Source organism: Mus caroli, unplaced genomic scaffold (assembly GCF_978045245.1).
Source record: "Mus caroli unplaced genomic scaffold, Mus_caroli_1 scaffold_16, whole genome shotgun sequence".
Classification (NCBI taxonomy): domain Eukaryota; kingdom Metazoa; phylum Chordata; class Mammalia; order Rodentia; family Muridae; genus Mus; species Mus caroli.
In genome coordinates, this window is record NW_028227271.1 from 46,340,498 (window position 1) to 46,353,782 (window position 13,285).

Sequence of the window (13,285 nt, forward strand, 5' to 3'; positions counted from 1 at the left end):
GAGTGACCGTGAGAACCCAGCATCCGGAACGAGGCCAGGAACACAGTAGGTGCCCAATAAATGGTTCATACCATTACGAGCGTGTAAACTCTATACAAAAGCAAGTTCACAACAACAGTCTCTCTTCCATGCTCTCCCTCACCAGGACGGCTTTAGCGAGCAAGCCATTGTGTCTGTTGATGGACAGGAGAATAAAGACTAGGCGAGTGCAGCGCTGGTCGGCTGAATCCAGAAGGGCCAGAAATTCAAGTTCTGGAAACGTTAACTAAACTCAAGCCTCTGAGCATGCGCACTGGGCTATCCAACAGAGTCTTGGGATTCAGGCCGGAAGCAGCACATAGGTGCCTCGTTAGCGCAGTAGGTAGCGCGTCAGTCTCATAATCTGAAGGTCGTGAGTTCGATCCTCACACGGGGCACAATACTTTTGGCTGTTCCGGGTCTAATTTCTTGCCAGAAGGAAATTTTACTTTCTTGTTGAGTGTCTTGCGTTGGCGAGGCGTGGAATGGCTGCCGTGTTCTAAGCGGACCCGGACCTTGAAAACAATCTGGTGATCGCTGGGGTCGCGGACTGGCCCGGGAAGGGAGGCGGTCCATTTCTGCTAGGTTCAGGAAACAGTGTGGTGCGAGGGGCGTGGAGCCGGGAGGGAGGCCGTGGGGACCCGCCCAGGCGCTCGAGGTCTCTAGGGGTCCTGACCACTCCTGCAGGCAGCAGCCGTGCGATCACAGGTCAGATAGCAAGTCCCGTGGGGTGTGTCGGCTATCGCCCACCCCCCACCTTCCCAGCTGCTACCCTCCCCGGTTACAGCCCTTCTTCAGAGCGTCTTGGGGCAGTGGAGGGTCAGTCATTTTCTGGGGTGTGTTTACTTCAGTGGCTGGTTCGGGGGCTCGGAAGATAGGCACAGATGGCCCTCTTCACTCCCTGGGATCCAAACTTCCCTGAAAACTCTCTGGATCACCACCAGCCCCCACTCTGGGTGGTAGAACGCAGTAACGTCAGTTCGTCCTCTAGTAATTCCCATCGCGCCTGGCTGATTTTTCCTTCGCACACATCATCCCATAGTTTCCTTGGAGGAGGCTTAAAGAATACTTAGCAAGCGAACACGTGGCTCTACCACAAGGTCCTTCCTTAAGGGGACCCTGCCTTCCCTTCAACCATGAGGTTTGGGGTCTGAAATATAGGGATTACCTTAAATGGAACCGGGGCTTCAGGTCAACTGTGTGGCTCAAGTTGGACTCTGGGCCATTGGGTCTGGAGTCTTTCCTCTTACGTACACCGTTTTGTTGTTTTGATTTTTGAGACATGATTTCTCTTTGTAGCTCTGGCTGTCCTGGAACGCTCTCTGTAGACCAGGTTGGTCTCCAACTCACAGAGATCCTCCTGCCTCTACCTCCCGAGTGTCAGGATTAAAGGCGTGCGCCACCATTTTAGTAGTCTGCCTGTCTCCTTCCTTAGAGACAAAACAACGTCCAAGGAGCCCTGACAGATTGCCTGACTGAACCTTGCTGTCCACCGCTGACCTAGAAATTAAAAAGCCCGTTGGGTCCCTACTACCACAGACTGCAGTCGTAGGCGTGGCATTTCTTACTGTCTGCCATCAGAGCCACCACGGACATCCTCAGCTTTGCAGACATTTCGCCTTTGCGGTGTCTTACTGGCGTCTGGTTTTTGGACTCCAACCTGGACTTGGGAGGTGTGTGTGTGTGTGTGTGTGTGAGGTGTATGTGGGGTCATGTCATAAATCTTCATTTCGGTTCCTGGCTTCCTAAGCTTTGAAGACCTTTATCCACACTAAGGATTCCTAAGATTTTTTTCCACCCATGACCCCTCCCTTTTTGGCCTGAGAAATTTTACGAGAACCTGGGTTTATAAGTATATAAATACATATACAAATAAAATTTACTGAGAAGAAACCACAAATTTATTTTTAAGTTGAAAAATAACTTGACTGTGATTGGAGAATCTGAAAGATCATGGGCTGCTTATAGTAAGAGTGCTGTGAATGGCCACCACCACACAGCGAACCTGAGGCTTTCAGCTTAGGTACTCTGAGGGGGGAGTTTTTAAAACAGTCTTTAACACCAATTCTGGCTATACATATAATTTAACCCTTCTCCAGAGCTGACGGTAATGTGTTGGGTATGGTAGCGCGTGCCTGTCCTCACAGCTCTTGGCAGGTGGGGGCAGGGAGGTTAGTTCACAGTTACTCTCAGCCTCACAGCAAGTTTGAGGCAAGCCTGGGCTATGAGCCTATGTCTCAAGAGAGCAGGCACACAACCCACCTCACAAAATTGATGATACTTCGATTTTATAGTTACCAATGTTAAGAACACTGCTTTGCATAAATATGTACATTCTGGGCCATTGCAGAAATTGTTGGAAATTCTGACCTGATCTCCAGCCAAAATTTGCTTAGTGAGTTTTTTTTTTGAAACCCAAACAGCAATTTTAACACTGCTAGCTAGATCCCAAACAGTCTACCATCAATATCTGCAATACCAGCAATATCTGCAGCCTAAACAGCAATTTTAAAAACCAAACATTTCAACTACGATACAACCTAAAAATACCCTAATTTGGTACTTATGAGCTAAGAAATGATGATAGGGATATATTAAATATTTGTTTCTGTAATTAACTCATTATTTTTCTGTAAGAACAAAAAACTCAGCATGTACAGCAAAAACCCTGGGGTTTATAGCATACAACGATCTCGAATCAGAGCGGAGATGTTCTCATCAGTGGATACTGGTGTTTCGTGGGGTGACATAATTGGGTGACCACATCAGGGGGCCATGGGAATGCACACTTATGCACAGACAAGCCAAGGCTGGTGGGTGATAAAGTATGCCTGCTAGCTGAGATCTGGAACCTGCCCAGTGCGCATGTGTGTTCAGAACAGAGGCTATGGTGGTGCTGAGTGATGCAACCTTGGTAAGCGCCAGAACCACTGTGTTTGTTATTGAACTAAGTTTTGCCTGTGGTGTGTTCAGAAACCTCTTCATGTTGCCAAAGTTTCATGACTCCCCCATGCAGTGGCAGGACTCCATATCGGCTCACGACCTATGTTTAAGGAGCTGGGATCTATTTCATGCTGGACAAATGCAGAGATCTCAGTTTCACCAAACAGAGGCCAATATTGGGTCTACTTGTCAATTAACCAAGAAACTATAGAGCCTCTTCCAGCTTGTGCATGCTGATGTTGTGTCCCTCTGATCCCTGCTCTGCAGCGGGGGCCAAGGTCCTCTTTTCTTCTGTGACGCTGTCAGCTACACATCTCTGCTTACTTTTGTTTCTGTTTCAAGGCCCCACAGCAAAATGTGTGTGTGTGTGTGTGTGTGTGTGTGTGTGTGTGTGTGTGCATGCGTGTGATATTCAGGGGGTCCTGGAGGAGAGTGTAGCTGCATCCTGACTGATGCTACGTCACTGCAGGCTCAACACAAGCTGGGCAGGTTCCAGATCTCAGCTAGCAGGTGTACTTTGAGTCTAGCCCACCAGCCTTGGCTTGTCTGTGCATATGGGTACTTTCCCCCATGGTCTGACGGCATGATCGTCCCACCCTGAGTCTTCGTGTATGCTCAGTTGTCAGCTTGGAATGGTGTGGGTCCCCGATACTGTGACACAGTTTTCTGCTGCCTGGGGATGTAGACTAGCTTTGGCAAAGGTAACCCCTGTGAGTCTGTCCTTCTGGTGTACTCTCCAGTGTTCCCTTCTCATCTCTTACTTGGTTCCCTATGAGTTTATTATGTCTTTTGTTATGCTTGCTCCGCACAGTTGGGTGATTTGGACCCAGACTGGTACAATTACATTAAGCATCAAATTCAGAATCCCTGGTAAGTGCAGCCGTATTCATAAATCATGCCACATATAGTCCCTAGTCCATGTCACCTTCTGTGGCAGTCGCTTTGGAAAGGCCCTTACCAACATACACAAATCTTGTTCAGCACTGGAGGAAAGTCCTATGAGTAAAAGAAAAGGTCGTGGTCAGCACCACCTGGCTCACACCACGGGGGCTGCAGAGATGGCTCAGTTGGTGAAGTGCCAACAAGAGGAGCTAAGTTCAATCCCCAGAACCTGCACTAAAAAAAAAAAATTAATCCAGACATGTCTCAAAAAAGTCAGGTGTCCCCGGGTGGTGGTGGCGCATGCCTTTAATCCCAGCACTTGGGAGGCAGAGGCAGGCAGATTTCTGAGTTCGAGGCCAGCCTGGTCTACAGAGTGAGTGCCAGGACAGCCAGGGCTACACAGAGAAACCCTGTCTCAAAAAACCAAAAACCAAAAAAACCAAAACCAACCAACCAACCAAACAAAAAACAAAAACAAAAAAAAGTCAGGTGGCTAGCATCTAGCAAATGACAACTAGTGTTGGCCTCTGGCCTCCACATGCACACACAAGGACACACCACCAGCCCCCTGCCCCAGCTAAGAAGCAGGAAGAGATAATTGGAAATGCCCTTTATATATTTAATTAAATGTGAGAACCTTTGAGATGGCAACTCAGAGCATGTGGCTGCTTCACTCAGAAAACAAGAGAATGCAGTAGAAAATGTAGAGAGCCTCTCTCGTGCAGTGTATGGAAGCAGCACCTGTCTATTAAATGCTGCTGGCCTATCAGCTTAGACAGGAAGTAGGGAGGTGGGAGTTGTAGTACGGAGACTTCTGGGCTAGAGTGAGGTGCCGCAAGGATTTTTGCTCAAACTCTCAGGAATACGGTCGCATGAGAGTGAAGGAGAGGTAACTAGGCATGTGGTATGACTTAGACTAGTTGAAACAGGTTAATTGAGTTTTAAGCTAGCGGAAACAAGCCAAAGCTACTGGCCAAAGGCAATTATTCATAAATAATTCAGTCTCGGAGTTGTTATTTCTGGAACTTGTGCGAGGGTGGAAAAGTTCAAGGTTACGGAAAACCATCTTCATTTGGGCAAGAGTACTCTTAAATGCCTTTTGCTACAGGGATGGAAACTTTAAAGAAATGTGATATTACAATTCTATGTCCAAGGCCACACATGTTCACACTCATGAGCATGCACACCCACACACACTTACAAAGGTAATTAGAGAAGGTCTAAATTCCAGCCAGAAAGGACCTAAAAGGGATGGAGAGATGACCCAGCACTTATGAGCACTCTCTTGCAGAGGATCTGGGTTTGGTTCACAGCACTCACATGACGGCTCACAACCACTTGTTAATTCTTGCTCCATGGGATTTGACACACTTTTCCGACCTCTCTGGGCTCCTGCATGCATGTAATGCATACAAACTCACACAGGCGCACACATACACACAGATACATCCTTTTCTTTTAAAGGACTTAAGAGATGATGTTTGCAATACACAGCTGATTGTGCCAGGTGGAACCGCAGCATTTTAGAAGTGCTTTTAGCCTTTTAAGTGCTTTTAGGTCTGCAGGCTCCTTTTCTAAAGTACTCACCACCTTCTACATTCTATGTCCTCTATTTCTGTGGCAAAACACTGTCAACGGCCTCTATTGTAATGGCTGGAAAGGTCCAGGCTGAGGAAGCACTTCTGAGAAACCAATGTTTGCACAAAGACAGGTGGTGTCTTATTATGATTCTTTGTGGATAACGGAGAGCATTTTCCAGATGTATTTGGTTTACTGCAAGATTCTTCTGAGTGACCCCAGAAAACAGAATTACTGCAAAGTACCACACATCTATTATATACCAAGCACTGGGCTAGGAACTATAGATAAATGTTGAATCTTCAATCTTCGCAGGTCCCTCAGAGATGAAAGGGAGGCCCAGGCAGCAGCTGGAGGGGTAGAGGCAGTCACTCCTGGCTACTGTCAGTAGAGGGCAGGAGACACTGGAGAAGCTGAGCTGAGCCAGCGCTGGGGTGGGTGGGGTCACAGCAAGAGGCCCAACAGTCCAGAAGCGCAGAACACAAGTGGGCCCTTCAGGCAATCCCAGTACTGCAGTTTGACATCACACGTGTATTTGCTTATGATGGGCACGACAGTGGACAGCTTGGTTCTCTCCTTCTGGCCTGTGGTCTAGCCTGGGAACTTAGGTCATCAGGCTTGGGCCTGCCCCTGTACTCACTCTGCAGTCTCCTAGACTTGAGTCTTCTTGTTTATGTCTCCATTTATCTTTAAAATAAACCTCATCTTATCAGAAGTCTGTGCTGGTCTTTGTAAGCAAAGAAGACAGTTCAGCTTTGATAGTTTCCAAAAATCTTTATTGTGAAAGATTCCAGAAGCCCTTTACAAGCCAAAGCATTATAATTCAATAGAAAACATAATTTTATAGACATATTTCTCTATACAAAAGGCTGATCTTTATAAAAAAATTAGAATAAATAATTGAAAAAAATCAATGCCATTGATTTAAAAAAGGTATCTCTGATTGTTTAATGGTGAAATGTCTTTTATGTCACCAAAAGATGAGGGTGCTGACAGCTGTTCCGAGCCCGGGCTGTGAGTCTCCTGCGAAGATCTCGCACGTTCTTGAGAAGGTCGTGTTCCGTGTGGTTCCATTCTGTTGGATTGTTTCTTGAAAAAACTGGAAAATTAATCAGCAGCTGAGTTTTCTGAAGTACTAATATAGTACTTATCTTCAGTGCAATCGTTAGAATAATCAGTAACAAAACCAACAAATTAAAAAACAAATTTCTTGAACAAAACGGCAACCATATTACCCGGCTCGCTGTGGTTTCATCCCCAGCCAAAGGGGTTTTTGAGCTCTTCAGGGCTGCACACATCCTGCCACGCTACTCAACGGAAAGGAGGACAGATAGACTCCAGGTCAGGAGCTACACTCCATAACCGTGCCCCCAAATACTGGACCATTGTAGCGTGGGGGAGTCCAGGTCAGCACTAAAGTAGCAGGCTGCTGGAGTTTACACTGCTCCATGTTGTGGGATGGAGGGAGTGTCCCTACACATTTAAATGGCTTCAGCTTCTGAAAACGGGTTTCATGCCCCAAAGCAGGCAGCCAATCCGCTTTCATTTGCTGCCAAACAACCCTGGTTCCTCCTTACCCCTCTGAAGTGCAGATTATCTGGGTGTGCACTGCTCCAGGTGTGTGTGTGTACACGGGGTGTGTCGGGTCCCCAGTGCAGGCTGGAGGCACAGGGCTGCTCCAGCTGCTTGAGTAAGACAGTGAACCTTGTCTATCAAAAGAAATATTTAAGTCTGAAGAAAGGACAAGGCTTAATTACTCTTCTGGCACAGAACTTACAGATGCGCCCAACAGGACTCAGCCAAGCTACTTCACATGACAGTGGAGTTTCATGACTTGCCATTAGTCACAGCTCTCATAAAGCCTGCTCCCGGGGACCTTGTATAAAAGGCTGTTCTTCTAAGAGAGCTCAAAAGATCTCTCAAAAAGTCAAATTTCCCTTATCTACACAATAGCTTTATTGGAAAGCCAGTTAAAAGTCTAATAGTTTTCTTGTCTTCTCCTTATTAGATTTAAAAAATTATGTATATATGTATATTTATATATGTGTGTATGTATATATACATGTATACATACATACACACACACACATACATACATACACATATACATACATACATACATACACATACATACATATGGTGTTTTTTTTTTTTGTTTTTTTTTTGGTGATAACCCTGGCCCCACACTGAGCCTATCACCAGCCCCTTCATCCTGAGCATCACTAGGCTCTCAGGCTGGCCTGGCCTTGACCTATCTTCTTTTTTTGTTTTTGTTTTTTTGTTTTTTTTTTTTCCGAGACAGGGTTTCTCTGTAATAGCCCTGGCTGTCCTGGAACTCACTTCTGAAGACCAGGCTGGCCTTGAACTCAGAAATCCGCCTGCCTCTGCCTCCCGAGTGCTGGGATTAAAGGCGTGCGCCACCACGCCCGGCTTGACCTATCTTCTTAGCCTGCCTAGTGACTGGGATTACAGGCCTGCGTCTATAGTCACCCACCAGCTCCTTTTCTGACTTACCGACTCTACTGGGATATGATTAGTTCCTCAAGGGCCAACTCACGATCTCAGCCCTGCCCTTCCTGCCCTGGGCACAAGTCAAGTGACCCCTTGATCACGGGTCACCTAGCCAGCCTCTCACAGCCACCAGTCAACCTGCTGACCTTTCTCAGGTGGGTAAGGGTGGGGCATGCTGGAACAATGTTACTAGTCTAGTCAGTGTCTAAGCCTGCTATCCGGGGAGTCACATGACCCGTGTGTGAGGCTGCTCCTCATCCTGTCTTCCCCAGCAGAGCTGCGAGGTTCCCACTGCCCCATTCTAGACTCCCTACTGACAGTGCCCTGGGAAAGCACATGTGCTCTACCTCCTCTCCTGGTCTCCACTCTGCTTAAATGGTATGAAATGTCAAACAATACAGAGGCGTCCTTATTTATCAACTTACTGTGTGTTGAGGGGTCCATGTCAGAAACATCATGTAATCGTGAGGTTTGAGGCAGATAGGCTGAGTCCACGTACTGCCTTTGCAACCAAGGCATTTCTGCTCATAAAGAGGAGTGAGAAAGGATGTGTGAGAGTGAGCAGAAACCTTCTATTACCGACAGACAGTGCTCGGTAACTCACACTTGCACGGATGATTACCATCTTGTTCTGGGAAGAACACTGCGGCCATTCAGCACAGAGGAAACACAGTGTCAGGGATCAAGAGCTGCACAGAAACTCTGCTCGTGGCTTTTTAAGAACATCTTCAGCTAAAACAAAAGGCCATCAAATAGCTAAGACATAGACACCAGGGGCCAGCAGCATCTCTCAGTGGGAGAGCATTTGCCCAGCTCACCCAAGGCTCCAGATTCCTTTCCCTGCAAGAGAAGAGGTCAGGGGTGATCCCAAAGGTGCCCTTCTGCTCATTACCTGCACCCTCAGAATGACAATCACACAGGGCTGATGAGCAGCTTAGCAGGGCAAGGCACTTGCTGCCAAACTCGACTTCTAGAGTGAATCTGCAGGACAGTGTAGTGGATGGAGAGAACCCTGCTATAGCCATGCACTCAGTGCAAAGTGAACACATGGACATAAGCATCAGCAAAAGCGTGCTCACCTTCAGCTGTTTCCCCCAGCCCTGACCCCCACTGCTCCACGTATGCTAACAAGGCCTTTTGGAATCTGCCTCACCTGCATCATCACCATCTCCATCATCAAAAAGCTTGACATAGGGAGGGAATGGAGCCATGTGACAAGCTTGCCAGCCTCCAAATGTCCCAGTGTAGGGGACGACCCCACTGCCATGCAGCAGATGAGCCACAAGCCAGGCCCTGGCTCCTCTTACTCACCCTTTCCAGAGCTGAGATCTGTCTGCCCTGGCCTCCACTATCCTGTCTAATCTGTCACCGCCAGAGGCTGTTCAGTGATGTTTTCCTGCTCAGCCAAGCACTGGCCTTCTGCCTATAGCAGTATCTCAAGCATTGGTGGAGCAGGCTTGTCTGTGAAGGTAAGCTGGCCTTTGCTTCAGCCCTGCTCTGCTCAGTCCGTTATTGCACCCGCTGCATCAGAGCGTCACCACCAATGCAGTTCTGCATGTGTGGACTTAAAGCAACCTGAAATTTACTGAAAGATGCTCCCTCCCCATCACACATCTGAACACTTAAAAAAGAAGTGCCTATACTTTCTGCGCTGCAGCCTGATGCTTTCCTTCCCTCAAAGCATGCTCTTTAAGACTTCAGAGGTGACTACTCACTTTTTTATGCGTGGGTATGTGGATGTGCAGGCACATGTGTCCATGTGCATCTGGGGGACAGACACTGATGTCAGGAGTCTGCTGCCCACTTTCTATACTGAGGCTCTTAACTACAACCCAGACATTGCCCAATTCAGCTAGTCCAACTGGCCAGATTGCTCCAGGGCTCCTGTGTCTCTGTCTCTGGAGAGCTGGGATTACAAGCAGTCTTCCATGCCCTCCTGACACTTACCTGGATAGGGGGAATTCCCGTTTTCATGGTGGCTCAGAGAATACTTGAGCCATCTCCCCACCCCTGACCGTTTATTTTTAAAAACTAATACTTATTTAATGAGTTCATATCACATAAACCATGAAATGCAAAAGGAACCAACAGTGCACACCAGCTCCCTTGCTTCCCCAACTCCTGAGCACTGGCCTGGAGCTCGGTGCAGGAGAACCTGTCCTAGTGCCTCCCTAGGCTGTGTCTTGCAGCTGGTTGAATAGCCTGGTAACAGTCTGGGCCCCACTCCTTGGCCTAGCACAAGAGACCCTATTGTCTGTGGCTGTCTTCATCCCCTCTAAACCCGAGCCAGGCCCCAGTGCACTGTCCCGTGGCTGGGATTCCTGATGCTGGCCACATGTTCTCTTGGCACAAGGCATTTACAGCCACCCATGGACATGCACTCTCTGCTGCAGTTCCCTTAACACCAAAAAGCAGGCAGCTTTATACCACTCTGGGTTATGCTCATCCAATTCTGTGAGGAATATCGGGTGATAAGTCCACAAAAAGTCCTAGAGAAAACATTCTCAATATGTATGTATACATCCATTTCTCAAATATGCCTAGAAATGACAGGGGTTAGAAAACAGTGAGATAAATGTAACAACACTCAAGATCCCAGTCCAGAATCGTCTCGCTTTATAAAGACGGAACTGGACTTAGAGAAACCAAAGGCACACATCTCCGCGGCTGTGCTCACCCCCACGAACTTGGGCCAGGGTCCTGCCCTGCCCTTCGTCCCTTACATTCCATCATGGTCATCTGTCCCAAGTGTCATCTCTTTCTGCTAAGCCCTCCCTGTTCTTTCTTCAACACATAGCATTTTGAGACCTGGCCCAATGGCTCCATGTGATGACCATGTTTCCCAATGTTACTCTGTGGTGGGGAGAGTGTGCACACAGGCTGAGCCAGTGCGAGCGGGCGGGGTAGCGTGGTTTTCAGGGGCTGCTTCTCCTTCCACTGTGACTTCTGAGGATTAAACTCAGGTCATCAGGCACGTGTGGACGACACATGGCAGCACCATCTTGTTGGCTCTCACTGTCTTTAGTCTCTGAGGAACTGGTCTATTGATATATACTTTATGTACCATATCCTTCCTTCTGTTTGAGACAGATTCTCAGGTTGTGCAGGCTGGCCTCGAACTTCTGATGCTCTTGCCTCTATCTCCCGAATGCTGGGATTTTAGGATGTGCCACCACATTTGGCCAGTTCATCTTTTTGAAAGTGAGAAATTTAATGTTATCGATACATCGAAAGTGATTACAGTCATCCTCACTCCTTTTGGGACATTTAGTAGTCGTTCCCCCAGCACTTTCTGGCGATCACCCCTCTACTCTTCTCCATACACATGCGCCAGCCCTGGCGACTTCACGTGGATGGGCTTCAGTGCGCATGCAGCCCTTCGTGTTAGGCTTTCACAACCAGACAGAAGGTTTTCAAGGTCAACTACGCTGAAGCCCAGGATGTCCTATTTCTAGCAGAAGGAGATTTCCCTGTGAGACTGCAGCCCTTCTCTCTCCCCTCACCTCTCACTATGCAGCTCCGACAGGCCTGAACCTCACGGCAGCCTCCTGAGTGCTTGCATCACAGGTACAGACTACCACACCAAGCCTGAATGAGCACATACTCTGACTGTACACTACAAGCAGGCGAACTGTACCCTGAGGGAAGTATGTACCAGGGAAGCTGTTGTTAAAAGGTAATAATCATATACTATAAGGAGACTGGCAGTACAAAATGCAGTCAGGAAAACTTCCCCTTACCTGTATGCTGCGTTAGAATGGTGAATTATAATTTTCATCTAAAATTACACTTGTTTGTCTGTCGTATGTATTTTGTGCATGTGTACGCACATGTGTGCCACACTGCACATATGGAGGTGGGAAGATGACTCGGGGAGGGAGTTCCTCTTCCATCATATAGGTCCTGGGATTTCCACACAGGCTGCCAGGCACGGCACCAGGGGCCATTACCCACTGACTCATCTCAACCGGCCCAACAGAATTTTGACTTTTGAGTTGAATGGTTGTAAGCCTTCTCCTAAAACTTAAGTTAGGTTCTGCAAGGTCCTGTGCTGCTGAGCACACTGTTGTTGGCAAAGCATAGATCCTTACTAAAATTAGAATAGTTCTTAGGGAACAAAGCAGATTCCAGATTAAGAGAGCACCAAAGACCACAGTCGTCTGGAATAAGGACAGACCTGTGAGGTCTGTGCTGGGACTGAGCTTGGGTTTCTCATATGGGAGGCAGGCACTCTATTGCTAAGCCCTGTCCGCAGCTCAGAGGTATTTTCTTAACAAGAACTCCATATTCATGAATTCTACTTCTACAGCCTACCATCTGTCCCTGTACCTCTCACTGCCACCGCCCCCCCCCCCATGCCAAGCGTAATTTGAATGAAAGCAACAGAAGAGAGTGGTAGAGTTTATCACGGTAAGAGCATGTTAAGGAATCTGTAACAGCGCAGACCCTGTAGACACTCACCTTCATGCTCCAAAGCTGCACTTGTCTCCTGCCTTAAAAACCACTTTCGAGAGGCATCTGAAAGGGCAGAGGCTTTCTTTGCTGATTGCAAATGGAATTCCTTCTCTTCGGCTTCCTTCCACTGCACACATGCAGGACAAAAAGAGCATTAGACACTGCAAACAGACTACTCCGGCAGAGCAGCTCCCCCATTGCCTCTGCCTCTCTGCACAGGATGAAGCACACAGGCCCTGGTGCTGCTGTGGACTCGGCGTGGCCACGTGAGAAGCCAGGGCAGAGGCAGGTCTTGTTAGCACGTGAAGCAGGAAGCTGAGTCTCAACTCTGCCCAGCAAGCAGCGACTGTGTCCCAGGTCCCAGGACTTAGCAGACTCAGCTGGCCTCCCAGCCATGGGAGTGCCTTTCCATCTAATACGAATGCTGTGCCCAGGTTACAAAGACAAGGGAAGTCAGAGACCTCTTCCCTTGGCTCTGGGACACACATCAATCATAAAGGTTAGAGATTCCTACTGCCCAGCCTTCCCCCTATAAAATGAGAAAGTTCATCTTAAAATGAGTTCACAGGATGACTAAGTAGTGAATCTACAACATCCAGAAATGTGACACAGAAACCCACAGACACATTTTGTGATTAAAATGCCAATTCATTAAATGCAAACTTTAAAGAATCTCAAACTCTGAGGCCAAAGGACAGCAGAGATCATGTCCCCTCCACTCATCAGAGCAGTCTCCAGCTTTCCCAAGACCATACAACAGTAGAGGCAGCGTTAGAACTCAGGATGCTGGACACAATGGATTGTGCCGAGACACTCGTGCAAGGACTCAGTCCACCCTCAAGCCGTTATTTTACCTCAAGTAAATTTCACCAAAGTTTACAGTCTGTTGACACATTGC

General features: G+C 47.8%; 1 protein-coding gene and 1 non-coding gene across 5 annotated transcripts in view; one reads left to right on the plus strand and one right to left on the minus strand.

Annotated features, from left to right (window-relative positions):
• Positions 1-343: 343 nt before the first annotated feature.
• On the plus strand, positions 344-416 carry Trnam-cau (transfer RNA methionine (anticodon CAU)). The gene has a single exon. It is a non-coding gene; the product is annotated as a tRNA-Met (tRNA).
• A 5,784-nt stretch (positions 417-6,200) lies between these two features.
• Tbc1d31 (TBC1 domain family member 31) overlaps positions 6,201-13,285 on the minus strand; it is a 63,968-nt gene continuing 56,883 nt past the window's right edge. For all 4 annotated transcript variants that reach the window (XM_029469733.2, XM_029469732.2, XM_021184042.2 and 1 more), the window contains 3 exons: positions 12,394-12,514; positions 8,358-8,453; positions 6,201-6,520 (listed from right to left, as the gene is read on the minus strand). In XM_029469733.2, the coding sequence (XP_029325593.1) occupies positions 6,387-6,520; positions 8,358-8,453; positions 12,394-12,514 (351 nt within the window). In that variant the 3' untranslated portion in view covers positions 6,201-6,386. The remainder of the gene's footprint in view (positions 6,521-8,357; positions 8,454-12,393; positions 12,515-13,285) is intronic.